General features: G+C 41.7%; 1 protein-coding gene across 2 annotated transcripts in view; it reads left to right on the forward strand.

The window, feature by feature from the left end:
* The window catches only part of LOC108667885, an 88,403-nt gene extending 85,632 nt beyond the window's left edge, over window positions 1-2,771 (forward strand). For both annotated transcript variants that reach the window (XM_047883878.1, XM_018154985.2), the window contains exons 8-11: window positions 24-202; window positions 563-744; window positions 1,192-1,315; window positions 2,046-2,771. In XM_047883878.1, coding sequence (XP_047739834.1) covers window positions 24-202; window positions 563-744; window positions 1,192-1,315; window positions 2,046-2,177 — 617 coding nt within the window. In that variant the 3' untranslated portion in view covers window positions 2,178-2,771. The remainder of the gene's footprint in view (window positions 1-23; window positions 203-562; window positions 745-1,191; window positions 1,316-2,045) is intronic.
* The last annotated feature ends 11,913 nt before the right edge of the window (window positions 2,772-14,684 follow it).

Here is a 14,684-nt window from a genome sequence, read left to right on the forward strand (position 1 = left end):
CCCCCCCCCCCTCTCCCCCGCAGATCTGATCAGAGCGACGCAGTCTGCGGAGATCTTCCTGCTGGGCAGCGCTGCGCTCGCCAACCTCACGTTCCTGGCGGACGACGGGCTCGTGGCCGCCATGTTGGCCGCCGACACGCCATCCGTCCTCCTGCAGGCCGCCAACACGTCTCATGGCCTGTCCGTCTTCACTAAAGATCAGGTCGGAACTTTTAATTATGTGTACAATAATTCTAAAACCGAAATTAGAAATTATGGGGAAATTTATTTCGATTCGCCGACTTCGTATTTATAAATATTACATTTAAATGCTGGTATTGAATCTATTTACTCATATAATTTTGCGTTTAAAAAATGAATTCATATCTATAATTTTTACGTGCAGACTTCAAACTATAGTGAATAATTCTAGATAAAAAAAATTAATTGAATATGCGTAATTGTGATACACAGATAGCGACGGTGGTTAATTCATATTTATAATTATTACGTGCATAATACAAACTATATTGAATGATTTTGGCTAAAAAATTAATTGAATATTCGTAATTGTGCTGCACAGATAGCGACGGTGGTGAGCAGCGTGTGCAGCAGCAGTGCAGGCGCTGCAGCCGTCGTGGCAGGAGGTGGGATAACAACCCTCCTGCAGCTCCTGCACACCCCCCCACCCCCACACCCCGCCAGGATGCCTGAGATCACCGCCACTGAGCGCGTGCAGCAGAAGGCAGCCATCGCCATCTCCAGGTAATATTATTAGTATTATTCCTATTATTATTATTATCGTTATTATTATTTATTTTATTTATTTATTCCTATTATTATTGTTATTTTGTATAGTTATTATTATTATTATTATTATTTTTATTAAATATTATTATCATATCTTTTTTTGCAGAACATAATTTGTCTTGTGTAATTTATATTACAAAGAATAAACACTGAGAGAAATTTGTTAGACTTTGTTCTAATAGTGATGCCTTTTTAGCGCATTTTCTCATTTATGAAAAAAATGCACTATTGTGCTCGCTATGTCCGTCTGTCTGTCCGTCCGTCTGTCTGTCCGTCCGTGACTTCACGTTTTCGTCGACGAGAAAATGCGCTCTCTGTCACTCACTACAGTGAGTACTTATCTATTTTTTTTAATTCATATTGAACTTGTATGAATGTATGAAGACTGCGTGTGTGCTGCAGACTGTGCAGCGATGCAGAGTGCGCTGCAGAGGTGCTACAGGACGGCGGAGGGGCGCGTCTCGTGAGGCTCTGCAGAGACGAGGCAGAGCGCAACCACAGCGACGCCGTCCTCGTCGCTTGTCTCGTGAGACGCAATATTCATTTAGGATTTATTAACTCATTTACAGGAGGTTTTGCTATCATATTTATTGTAATTCGACGTCATGAGATAATTTAATAAAATGATCAATTATTAATCATATACGGCAAAGTGAAAAAAGGCGATTCAAGATGGTACAATGCTGAATTAGATAATAATAAAATATGAATCAGTCTATTAATTCATTTGCAGCATTTATTCATTTACCTACTGGATAGATTCATTACTAAGCCGAATCCGTCAGTTATCGCATACCTTAACTATTTAATGATGGGAAAAGTTAGGATTTCCCTTCGGGCCGTCTTGACCATTCAATGATGTGAAATATTTGGGTTTCCCTCAGTCCATCTTGACCATTAAATGATGTGAAATATTTGGGTTTCTCTCAGTCCGTTTACCATTAAATTATGTGAAATATTTGGATTTCTCCTCAGTCCATCTTGACCATTAAATGATTTGAAATATTTGGGTTTCCCCTAAGTCCATCTTGATCATTAAATTATGTGAAATATTTGGGTTTCCCCTAAGTCCATCTTGACCATTAAATTATGTGAAATATTTGGATTTCTCCTCAGTCCATCTTGACCATTAAATGATTTGAAATATTTGGGTTTCCCCTAAGTCCATCTTGACCATTAAATTATGTGAAATATTTGGGTTTCCCCTAAGTCCATCTTGACCATTAAATTATGCGAAATATTTGGGTTTCCCCTAGGCCGCCCTTCGCAAGATCGCTTCTTCGTGTGAGAAGGAAAAACTTCGCGACATCGGAGCCGCCGAACTCGTCGAGCCTCGCTTGCTGGACTCTTTCCTCACATTCTCTTCCAGACAGGAAAGCTACGTGTGATTTGGAATCAGTCAAGCTTCAACTTTACATAAACTTGATTTGCTTTACATTAAAAAACGTGTATTAAACTGAAAGATTGAAATGTTTATACTCGTGAAAAAATAAACGACACCGTCACGAATACGTCTTTACTTGCGCTGCCATCCCGTAAGTCTTCATTTAAATTAACTCGACGATATTCACACATCGGAATCATATTTGATGAAGTATTTAATTACCGGTTTAATTTTGATTTCGGTCGGGCATCGACTTTCTATCCTAAAGTTTGATATGCTCTCAGAATACGTTAGCCTATGTGACTGTAACACCATTTTCGTCACTCTATTTTTGCATCATCATCCCACCGAATATATTTTACACAAACTCTTGATTTCTTCAGGAACTCGATTTCTACCGGTACTCGTTAGCGATCGTCTTCTTTCCTGTCAGCTTCTGATTGTTGCCGTTTGTGCATGTCATGTTTCCCTGTATGCTAATTTTTATGTTTTAGTATGTCCTCGTAGCCAAAAGTGATATTTTTAGACGACTCCTTTAGTGCGCACATGGATAAATTTAATTATTTATGTACGGTGAACTTGTACGAATGATTGAACAAATTTTTATCTCTATACCCCAAAATTGTTATTAACATGACCTATAATTAAATTCATCTTCCAATTAAGAGTATCAGCTCATTTATTATCGCTCGTCAAAGCTCCCACTTCAAATATATTTTATTACCTTATGCATGTGAAAGGTCACACTACAAGGACTACGTACAGATCCTAGCGAATTCCTCTAATTTACGGAAGTACAAATTGTATCGAAACACATTACAAAAAAAAACGCTTCCATGTTGATCAAATTAACCAAAAACAAGTATTTTTACCTGCGCTTATACCTTAACTTCCAGAAATGAAAGCAAAAGATCAGTATAACAATTTGTAAAGCATTATTTTCAACGATAATTGTATGTACACAAGTAACTCAGATAATACGTTTCCATAGCCTCGATGTAAATATTATCCTTATTTTATATAATACGTTCTGTTGTTTTGACTTCTCTGTATCCTAGTCATGCATTTTACCAAAAATTAACTAACGACGTAAGTTTATTATCGTGTACAGAGCTAATAGATGTAATGTCCATAGATGCTATAAACTGTCATATGATGTCACGTTTGTTTAAATCTTATCCTTATGAATGACTGAAGAATTCCTTGCGTGGCTTCACTGAAATTACTTAAGTTTCCCAGATCTTCACCTTCTGAAGATTTATCCTGTAATATTCATGTTTTAATGCAAGACAATTGTGTATGTTGCAATCGAGCATGATTATGCCGCCTCATAAAAGAACGTCCTAAGTGAAAAGTTGACACTTTTTTCTATCTTGTAGAATTATGAAAATTGCACGAGCATTGAATAAATTTCACTCTGATTGCAAATGAATAATGACAGTCTAGGCGTCATGTATTGGCACCTCTTGCAGATGAAATATTCAAATCTTACGAATTAATTTGCTTAAGTTCATCGCTGGACGGAGAATAAAAAAAAAAAGAAGTAATGACTTCATAAACGACTATATTATGGTCATGAATGAAAATAAAACGGTATGTTTTTGTACAAACATTCTCCGGGACATATGGGAGATTTATTTATCCGTTTATTATCTTTGAAATGAATAATAGTTAAAAGTTTGAGCTGAATAAAACAATTGTATAAATTATGACGATGTTCACAATTAAATGCGATAATAATAGAGTGAAATGAACATTTTGAATCTTATTTGTATTGTATATACCCAACTGACTACTCAATGTACAAATCACACGTGTACTTCATATAGTGGGTTTTTATCAAGTTGGGTTTTTATCGAGCTAAAGCGTAGAAGTCTCCTCGATTCCTCTATTTTATTACGTAGCGAAGAAAGTCTCGTGCAAACAATTCTCTCGTGTATCTTAGGAACCGGAAAATACACTTGGCACCTGACGATCAGGTACTTCGCGAGGACGAGACGCCACCGTCTGGAGTTACGGGTGTGTCAGCCTCAAGTCCCGAGTGTGCTGTCGCCAGGTCCCGGGTATGTCGGTCCCAGGTCCCGGGTATGTCGGTCCCAGGTCCCGGTTATGTCGATCCCAAGTCCTGAGTATGTCGGTCCCGGGTATGCCGCCCCAGGTCCCGGGTATGTCGGTCCCAAATCCTAAGTATGTCGGTTCCAAGTCCCGGTTAAGTCGGTCCCAAGTCCCGGGTATGTCGGTCCAAGGTCCCGGGTATGTTGGTCCCAAGTTCTGAGTATGTCGGTCCCAGGTCCCGGGTATGTCGGTCCAAGGTCCCGGGTATGTCGGTCCCAGGTCCCGGGTATGTCGGTCCCAGGTCCCGGGTATCCGAGTATGTCGGTCCCAGGTCCCGGGTATGTCGGTCCAAGGTCCCGGGTATGTTGGTCCCAAGTTCTGAGTATGTCGGTCCCAGGTCCCGGGTATGCCGCCCCAGGTCCCGGGTATGTCGGTCCCAAATCCTGAGTATGTCGGATCCAAGTCCTGATTATGTCGGTCCCAGGTCCTGGGTATGTCGGTCCCAAGTCCTGAGTATGTCGGTACCAGGTCCCGGGTATGTCGGTCCCAGGTTCCAAGTATGTCGGTCCCAGGTCCTGGGTATGTCGGCACCAGGTCCCGGGTATGTCGGTCCCATGTCCTATGTATGTCGGTCCCAAGGCCTGGGTATGTCGGTCCCAGGTCCCCGGTATGTCAGTCCTAAGTCTTGAGTATGTCGGTCCCAGGTCCCGGGTATGTCGGTTCCAAGTCCTGAGTATGTCGGTCCCAAGTCTTGAGTATGTCGGTCCCAGGTCCCGGGTATGTCGGCACCAGGTCCCGGGTATGTCGGTCCCATGTCCTATGTATGTCGGTCCCAAGGCCTGGGTATGTCGGTCTCAAGTCCTGAGTATGTCGGTCCCAGGTCCCGGGTATGTCGGTCCCAGGTCCCGGGTATGTCGGTCCCAGGTCCCGGGTATGTCGGTCCCAAGTCCTGAGTATGTCAGGTCCCAGGTCTCGGGTATGTCGGTCCCAGGTCCCGGGTATGTCGGTCCCAAGTCCTGAGTATGTCGGTCCCAAGTCCTGAGTATGTCGGTCCCAGGTCCTGAGTATGTCGGTCCTAGGTTCTGAGTATGTCGGTCCCAGGTCCCGGGTATGTCGGTCCGAGGTCCCGGGTATGTCGGTCCCAGGTCCCGAGTATGTCGGTCCCAGGTCCCGGGTAAGTCGGTCCAAGGTCCTGGGTATGTCGGTCCTAGATCCCTGCTTTGTCGGTCCCAGGTCCCGGGTATGTCGGTCCCAGGTCCCGGGTATGTCAGTCTCAGGTCCCGGGTATGTTGGTCCCAGGTCCCGGGTATGTCGGTCCCAAGTCCTAAGTATGTCTGTCCCAAGTCCTAAGTATGTCGGTCACAAGTCCCGGAAATGTCGGCCCCAGGTCCCGGGTATGCCGGTCCCAGGTCCCGGGTATGTCGGTCTAACGTCCCGATTATGCCACCTTTAGGTCCCGTGGATGCCGGCTCTAAGTCCCGGGTATACTTGCTCCAGGTCTCGAATAGGCTTGATCCAGGTCCCGGCTATGCCGGCTCCAGGTCTTGTTATACTGGCTCCAGGTCCCGTGTATGCCGGCTCCAGGACCTTGGTATGCCGGCTCCAGGTCCCAGCTATGCTAGCTTCCAAGTGACCCCAGATGCTCCGGTGATAGCGGCGACTGTGAAGGCTTTGTGATGAGTTCGTCTGGCTTTTCGAGGAATATTGTGGACTTGTGTGTTATTTAGGTACAGTGACGTGTTTCGTGTGGACTTGTGTCTTATTTAGGTACAGTGACGTGTTTCGTGTGGACTTGTGTCTTATTTAGGTACAGTGACGTGCTTCGAGGATGCGCGCGTATTATTTAATCGACGGCTTCGAGACCCTGATATAGTGCTTCTTTTAATGTAACGAACCTTATCGTTCACAAAGCTAAGAAATATATTTTTAGAACTATTTCAGTTGTAAAATCGCTGTTAAGAAACGAATATCCGATCGTTTTAACCGGATTATTGCGGATTAGAAGCAACCAATAAACCGTTAATCCCCAAGATCACGCCTTGATAGCATAAAATCCCATCGTTCGAGTCGACTCGGTGCGCAAAAGCAAGTTTGCACGAAGCTCCCCGCGGCTGCAGCGTGCCACCCCTGTTGAGAAATGCACTTTATCGGCTATCGTCGCCAAGGCCAGACGGCCATCCTACAGCTTTACGGCCCCAAATGCAACCTGGCAAGACAGCTTTGGCAAATCTTCGGTGTATCATAAGCTGGTCCATCCATCACCCGCCCTTGCAGGTCAGGCAGCATTAACCTTCCTCAGTAGTAATTAGTTTCTCGTTCCTGACGCGGAGAAGCGATGGTCACTTCATTAGAGCTTTTAATGATCCTCGGCATGGGCAAGAGTGGAGATCATTTCTTAACGGTCTCATTGTATTTCAAGTTCTATTTGTTATTTCCCGCAAGTTCTGCCGATTCACCATGCGAGGTCAGCTGTCGCACGCAATTCTGGAGACCAAATGCAGGTCAGTCGTCGCCGGCTTGGGCCACGCACAAAATTCCTCTGTGAATATAATTTTTTTATGACACGATTAATGACTCAAAAATTCATTTCCTTTGTTTCGAATCTAATAAAACAATTAGGGAGATAATTTCGCTTCCCTTAAATGATTTTCTAAAAGAGAATTAGGCTGATTCAAAGGTTCAGGTCTTAAGTTGGCCTCTAGGTTTGAGAAGGATCATGAAACGAATTATCTACATGGGATACTTGGTGATAAAACGTTTTCTGCCACAATGTAGCTAATACGAATCTTTTTTTTATCATCTGTATTTGATACAGTCCTGCAGGCACCGGTAATTGACTTTGTATTCGTCTAAGTAAATTAGTTCGTACCTCGTAACTCATAATCCATCTCGAATGACATGATTGGCTAATAGACTACCTGAAATGACACGGCGCTGGACAAGGACTGTTAAAATAGGAAGAACGGCTTGCATGCACACTAGGAACGTGCTGAGATATTCACAGGTCTTACCGGTAGCTTAAATTCTTAACACAATCAGTAAAGAATTCGTTTCAAAAATTGGAAGTGGTTAATATTATATCAGCGGTAGTTTCGTTTAGATATGTACGTAATAATAAAATAATACTAATTTTTGAGACAAATGAAATGTGCGGAATACAATTAAGGGCTAAGTTGTGCTTAGCCAAGAAGAATCTTAAAATTTGTCTTGTAGATTACAAGCGTAGAAGAAATGGGAATTGTGTTTGCAACAATTAATCTACGTACCTTCAACTGTCCATCTAACGCAGCCTAATTGGAACTGCTACGCAACGTGGAATTCTTGCACGAACTTTTTAGGGCACTCGTTAACCATGTTCGTGAATAAAATAGACTTGAATCGTATGAATTAATTACGTAGTGCCTGTTGTTACCCGCGTAATTGATAATAGTTCTTGGTATTTAACGAGCATTCGCTAGATATTTGGTTAACTAAATGCTACTAAAAGTAGTTAATGCCAAGCCAAGTTTCTTTTTGCAATCAAGGGTAGCTACGGCGGCTCTTATCAGATCTGCTCTGGTACAGAGTTGCGCTTCTGGGAAACAAAACTAATGAACTACAAATGAAGATCTAGGCCAAGCTCTGAGATGGCATTTGCACTGGCGTTGTCTTAGCGCATAGAACAAGGCGGTGGTGCACGACAAACCTGCGGCCAAGGCACTTCCTTCCTCGCTAATTGGCTGGACACGCAATGTTTGTCCGACTGGGCCGAGGAATGGCCTCTTGAGACTTGCGTATCTTTTAAGCACCTTTGAACAGCACCCTTGAGCGTGAGTTTTATTCCTCGGAAAGGAAACTTGTGCGGTAACTGTAGGATGAAAAGCACAAAATGACTGTTGAGCGCGCAGTACTAAGTGCTATTTTTCACGACATGAGCGCGGTCAATGTAGGGTTTTCTTGGTGATCTTGGTACTTGTTTGGGACGTAGCAGTCCCAGGCCACGATGGATCGCCGCCTCTGATTATCGTTCATCCGCCCTCATTTGGGCCACCTGATATACGATGCTGTTGTACGGCACTTACTTGAAAAAATACTATTTATTTTCGTCCACTTGACATTTTTAGTTCTCTTCAGTCGCGTTTACATGGTAATCGCGCACTTGCCCTCATTATTATTTTGTTGCCATTAGTTTCATGTATTATTCGTTCCAGGGTTGCCAGACGGTCTTTTTTTTATTACAAATTCCGCGATTTCGTTTTTTTTTCCATTGCGTTGCCGGCTAAAATTAATGATAGAGGTACTTCCTAATTAAATTTAAAAAACTGAAAAAATGAAATATTTATTGAGTTATAGACCTTTTTTGCCTTTTTTATTCGCGGTCTTAGGTGTTTTTAGGCCGTTCTACTTATTCTGTAACATAATATTTCATGTATGATACGAAATGACCGCGAGAGGGCGCGAGTCATGCCCCGGCAAACCTTGCCATGAGTGAGCGACCGTCACAGATCGTTGTCAATATCTTGGAAATTGACAACCTGAACTGTAATTCTTACACGCTTTCCAGATCTGTCTCGCATGTTGTGTTGCAACAAGATTTCCTCCATAGACGACGAATTTCGCAATCGTGGAGACGCATTTATTGGCCGCACATCTATTTCAAATTCTCAAGGTGCTTCTTTGAATCGGCTGGCGTCTCCATGAAAATATTAGGTCATAGATTTCGTGAGCATTTTTCATTCTGCGACACTTTTATATTTCTTTAATTTTGATCTTCTCATTTTTGGCATTAAACGTTCTTGATTACTAGCCCTAGAGATTGAGAGAACCGACTAAAAATTTTATTAGTAATAGTTACCTTCGAATCTAACTAGAACAATTTTGAAGCTAAGACACAAGTATTTTGATTTGACCAGGGTTTCGATGGATTCCCTTAACATGATTATTTTATTTTTAAATTTCAGGCTCGAATATCATTGGGACGTTGTTTGCGTGCATGTTTGGTACGCGACCGACACAACTTACTTCTTTATTAGCCTTTTTGATTGTTCTAATTCTTAGGTATTCATAAGAAGTTACACAACTTTTTTCACATTTTTTTGGAAGTGAATGCATCCCTTGTATTAATTAAAGGATTACCCAAAATGCCGAGAGGAATGTATTTATATATCTCCATTCACTTTAAATCTGTATACAAATTTAAAGCACAAAGCTATTTGTTCCTTTTTCATTGTGACATAATTAACTTTGAATTAAGTAATTAAATATATTTAAATGATTACGATCGAGCTGTGGTATAACAACTGTTTTTAAGCTGTTAAATTGGAACCTAATGTGGTGCTGGATTCTGTATTGATTTTCACACAAAGCCATATAACTTATATACCTAATATATAACTTATATATTATCGTACAAATTTTGGAAATTGAACTGAAAAAATGTCAACTGCCAAAATAATGCGATAGGCGCTTTCATTGGCTTAAGTAGGTTGTACTTGCATTATCAAGCCTGAAAAGGACTGGCTTAAGTAGCTTGTACTTATATTATCAAGCCAGCAAAGCTCTTGCTTAAGTAGGTTGTACTTATATTATCAAGCCAGCTAAGCTCCGTGTGTTCATGGTGTCACATTACCTAACCTAACGGCTTGCTGGTCCCGATGCAAATGAGATGCCACTGTTTAGTTTTTATTATAGTTCGGCAGTCTTCTCGCCAGTTTTTTGTGGCTCAAATCTTGCACGAAATAAATGTGCTGTTCTCGTTTTTGTTTGAATTAGAGTGTGGCAATGATGAGGCAGACGGTGGGTTGAGTCTTTTGGTTTAAGGGGAGAAGTAAATGGATATTTTATCCAAGGTAGCACAAACTTTGAGATGGTACTGGTTGTGGCAGTTTATCTTACAAAAAAAAAATAACGTAATTCCTCGTCAAAGATACGAAGTAACATATCCGTCCCGAGACATTCGAGGCATTGAGAACCACTTTTTTTATGATGAGAAACCAAGTAACCAATGAACTGCTTCTTTCCTAGACACATTGATAGGTGACGAGGAATTAAAGACGAGATCTAGTTTCCTCTCTCTTCCTTCGAGGATTTGTCGCTGTCGGAGTTGGTGCGAACCTTCGAGCGCTGTAATATTCGCGTCAACAACGGTGGGCCGAAGTCTTGAGTTTACAGTCCAGACTGATGCACAGTAACGCAATTATTGCGCTACTATTGCTGTAGTAATCTGCATCGCAAGTATTGCATTGCATCGCAAGTATTGCATTGTATCGCAAGTATTGCATTGCATCGCAAGTATTGCATTGTATCGCAAGTATTGCATTGTATCGCAAGTATTGCATTGTATCGCAAGTATTGCGTTGTATCGCAAGTATTGCATTGTATCGCAAGTATTGCATCACATCGTAGACTTAGAGCGTCAATAAAATTTTTTCACTAATTATCGAACTGAGCGCTATCTCTCTCGTGCCTCTTGCCACGACCAGCAATCTGAGGTCAGCATTCAGAGTGCGCATTTGCTAATCGTATAAATCTACCGAAGATCCGTGGGGTGACCAAATTCGTCTGACCTTTTCTCGATTTGAGCATCGCCTTCGACTACTCAAGTTGTCGTCTGATGCCGCGTAGGAGGCTTGCATCACCCCATTGAATGCACTTACGGCATGTAGGCATCTAGTTCATGTATAAAATCAATCAATCTTAAATGATTGGGCGTAACGAAGTATTACTATATTGCATTTTTTCCATATGAGGATTTTTCTGTTTTTTTTATTAAGTTTACTCTTTCTGGTGAAATGAATTAGTGGATTTAGCCTAAAGTATTTATCCAATTTTTGAGCGTTGATACAAGTGAGTGAGACATTTGTTCCGCAGTCAGAAACAGGCCTAAAACTGGAATAAACAAGTAAAACAACAAAAGCTCATATTATATCCTGCAGAATGGCAATATTAATCCCAGAATCTGCAAAGTTTCGCATTGTAATGCCTTTACAATTTATCTTGAGGTCCGCATTCTAGGTTAGTAGTTCTGTAGGAGAGTCAGCTTCTCTTTATCTCACCTTTTTTTCTGCCAACAATCGAGAAAATATCTTCCTTCTCGAGCGGTCGCCGTTCGACTCAATGTTTGTAGAAGAGCTCTAGCGGTAACGGTGGGTGACGTTAAGAGTCCCATTGAAAATAATACTCTGCACAGCAGTCAGCTTTCCCGCGAGTGCATGCGTGCCCGAAAATAGTGAAGCTTCCCTGTGGCGTCTGTTCGGGCCATACGGTGTACCACATATTCGAACGACTCCAGGTCAAAGCGCTTGATCGTTTGTTTACAATTTGCGGTATCCTACGCGATTAAGGAAACTACTCAACTCTGTCAGCGCATTACGCAATTTACATTGTTTACCCGGTTTCTATTAATCAAAAATGCAATTGTACTTTTTAAATACGTAAGTATATAACGATGTGAAATTATTTCACTATTTCGAAAAATTCCAATTGTTGACATACACCTGAAAAAAGGTGTTGAATCACGCTGAAAATATACTGCATGTAATCGAGCTCAAGTAGTGCGAACACAGTGTTTCAATTATGATTCATTGGTATTATTCCTGTTCTACTGATTATTAATTGGACTCAAGTTAGAATAAAGAAATATGAGAATCAAATATTGCTTAATAACCGCGAGAACAAAACTGTTTTCGCGCTTTTTTGACTTGTATATGGGTTTCAGTGTCACCCATCCTAAGCTCGTCTCTGGCGACCTATAACGGTCCGAGATCTTTAATGCTTTATTGGTCTTTCTTGAAGAGCTTGATACTGTAGTACTGATAGGCATGCGAGATAATACGGTGCAGCAGAAATAGGCATATGGGATATAACACGGTGCAGGAGAGATGGGCATGGGATATAACACGGTGCAGTAGAGATAGGCATGCGAGATAACACGGTGCAGTAGAGATTGGCATGGGAGATAACACGGTGCAGGAGAGATAGGCATGGGAGATAACACGGTGCAGGAGAGATAGGCATACGAGATAACACGGTGCCCAAACGATGCGTATGGAGCGATGGTCGCCTCAGAGGTGACCGCACATGAATTTAAGTTTTCCAAGCTATAATGTCTTTAAACTTTACGCAATACAATTTAATTTTTATATTGGCTGAAGTAAATAATGGTTTCTGTAACTTGTTTATAATTTAACTTGCAGAATTTCATTGCAAAGTTTCATCTCATTTTCATCTTGGCACATTTGAAGTTAAAATGAAAAAGAAATAATTTACACATTCTACCTCAAAATTTTCATCGCTCACTACTTGAGACCTCACGAATTTTTGTGCGATCGTCGTCTATGTGATACCATAAGTCATCTTGACTCTCGATACTCCACAGGCCAATGTCCTCTGAGAGGTGATGGTCTCGATAGTTTTACGTCGGCGACGTATCTTAAGTAGGGTGTACTTCTTTTCAGAATGAGACGTATCTTAAGTAGGGTGTACTTCTTTTCAGAATGCCCTCTTCCGTCTCTCGCTTGTCATGAGCTTCAAGCGTAAAAATATGCCCAAGTTTTACCGCCCCATCCATTATCTCAGCTTTATAGCAGTCCTCACACCGACGCTGACTGCTCACTTGTTCAGTCACCTGCTTCAAGTTTTGATCTTCGATCTTGATTCACAGAGAATTTATCAGGGGAGAAAATTTCAAACAAATAATCATAATTCGATTGAAAATGTTTTCAATAAAATTATGACGAAATTGCTTGGCAATTTCTTTGGTCGCCAATTCTTGAAGAATTTACGATTTAAGTAAATTATTGATTAAATTAAAGCATTTTTATTGAATTCGGTTTCAGGTTTAATTAAATCTGCCTTACTCGCAAAGAGAATTTGGAGCTCTACAGTTGTTTGCTATTATCATAAGTAATAAGTATTTATATTATATGTATTACTTAGTTCCTAACTGACGCCTAGTAATCGTGTCATCGAGAGCAGTCATGTAAGAAGACCAGCATTGATGACAGTGAAAACGGCAAAGTCAAGTCGTTAGCATCAGATTTTTGCGTATATTTTAGTAATTGTTGACATGTATATAACTAATGTATAACTAACCTGCAGTAGTTTTACATATATTGACCTGCAGCAAGGTAATGTAGCCTCACTCAAACGGTTATGTGTGCATGAAGAATATAGCACGATAGCTTCGCAGGCTGACCAAGCATTATAGCAAGTTAACCCGGTGTAGGAGTGTTAAACTGGAGTAGCGGGTTAGCCTGGTGTAGCAGGTTAAACTGGAAAAGCTGGTTAACCTGGTATAGCATAATAGCCCGGTGTAGCAGGTTAAACTGGAGTAGCGGGTTAACCCGGTGGAGCTGCTTAACTAATTTAGCGAGTTAACCCATTGTAACAAACTAACCTGGTGCTGGAGGTTAATCTGGTATATGAGTTAAACCAAGTGTTACATGTTAACCGGTATAGCTAGATAATCAATTGTAACAAGTTGCCCGTTGTAGTAGTTTAAGCCAATGTAGCAAATAAATCCGTGAAAACATATTAACTATGGTTTTACAGGTAAATGCGGTGTAGCAGTTCAACCTGTTGAAGCAAAGTAACCGGGTATAACAGGTTGACACAGTGATGCAGCCAGCTTAACCTGTTTTAGTAAGATGAACCTAGCTTAAATGTTAACGCGTTCTTTCAAGGTAAAGCATTGTAGCAGGTAAACCAGTGTAGGGTTAGTTCAGTGTCCAGAATTGCTAGCACCTCATATCGAGCAATCTCGCTCCGACTGTCACGCTGGGTATCTCAGGCTTAAGGTTAAGAATATCACGTGTATTCGGTGGTGAACGGATAATGAACTGTCAAATATATTCGTTACCCTCAGCTACTCTATAGGCCGGTCAGTGTTATACAGGGACCAATACAGTGTGAGAGGTTAGTCCGGTGTAGCAGGTTAATCTGGTGTAGCAGGTCAATGCGGTGAGGCGGATTAAACGGTAAGGCAGGTTAAACGGTGAGGCAGGTTAAACGGGAAGGCAGGTTAAACGGTAAGGTAGGTTAAACAGTAAGGTAGGTTGAACGGTAAGGCTGGTTAAACGGTAAGGTAGGTTAATCGGTGAGGCAGATTAAACGGTGAGGCATGTTAAACGGTGAGGCAGGTTAAACGGTGAGGCATGTTAAACGGTGAGGCAGGTTAAATCACGAGACAAGTTAAACGGTGAATCAGGTTAAACGGTGAGGCAGGTTAAACGGTTAGGCATGTTAAACGGTGAAGCAGGTTAAACGGTGAGGCAGGTTAAACGGTGAGGCAGGTTAAACGGTGAGGCAGGTTAAACGGTGAGGCATGTTAAACGGTGAGGCAGGTTAAACGGTGAGGCAGGTTAAACGGTGAGGCAGATTAAACGGTGAGAGGCAGGTTAAACGGTGAGGCAGGTTAAACGGTGAGGCGGGTTAACACAGTGAGGCAAGTTAAACGGTGAGGCAGGTTAAACGGTGA

This window comes from Hyalella azteca, unplaced genomic scaffold, assembly GCF_000764305.2.
Source record: "Hyalella azteca isolate HAZT.00-mixed unplaced genomic scaffold, Hazt_2.0.2 contig13914, whole genome shotgun sequence".
NCBI classification, from domain to species: Eukaryota; Metazoa; Arthropoda; class Malacostraca; order Amphipoda; family Hyalellidae; genus Hyalella; species Hyalella azteca.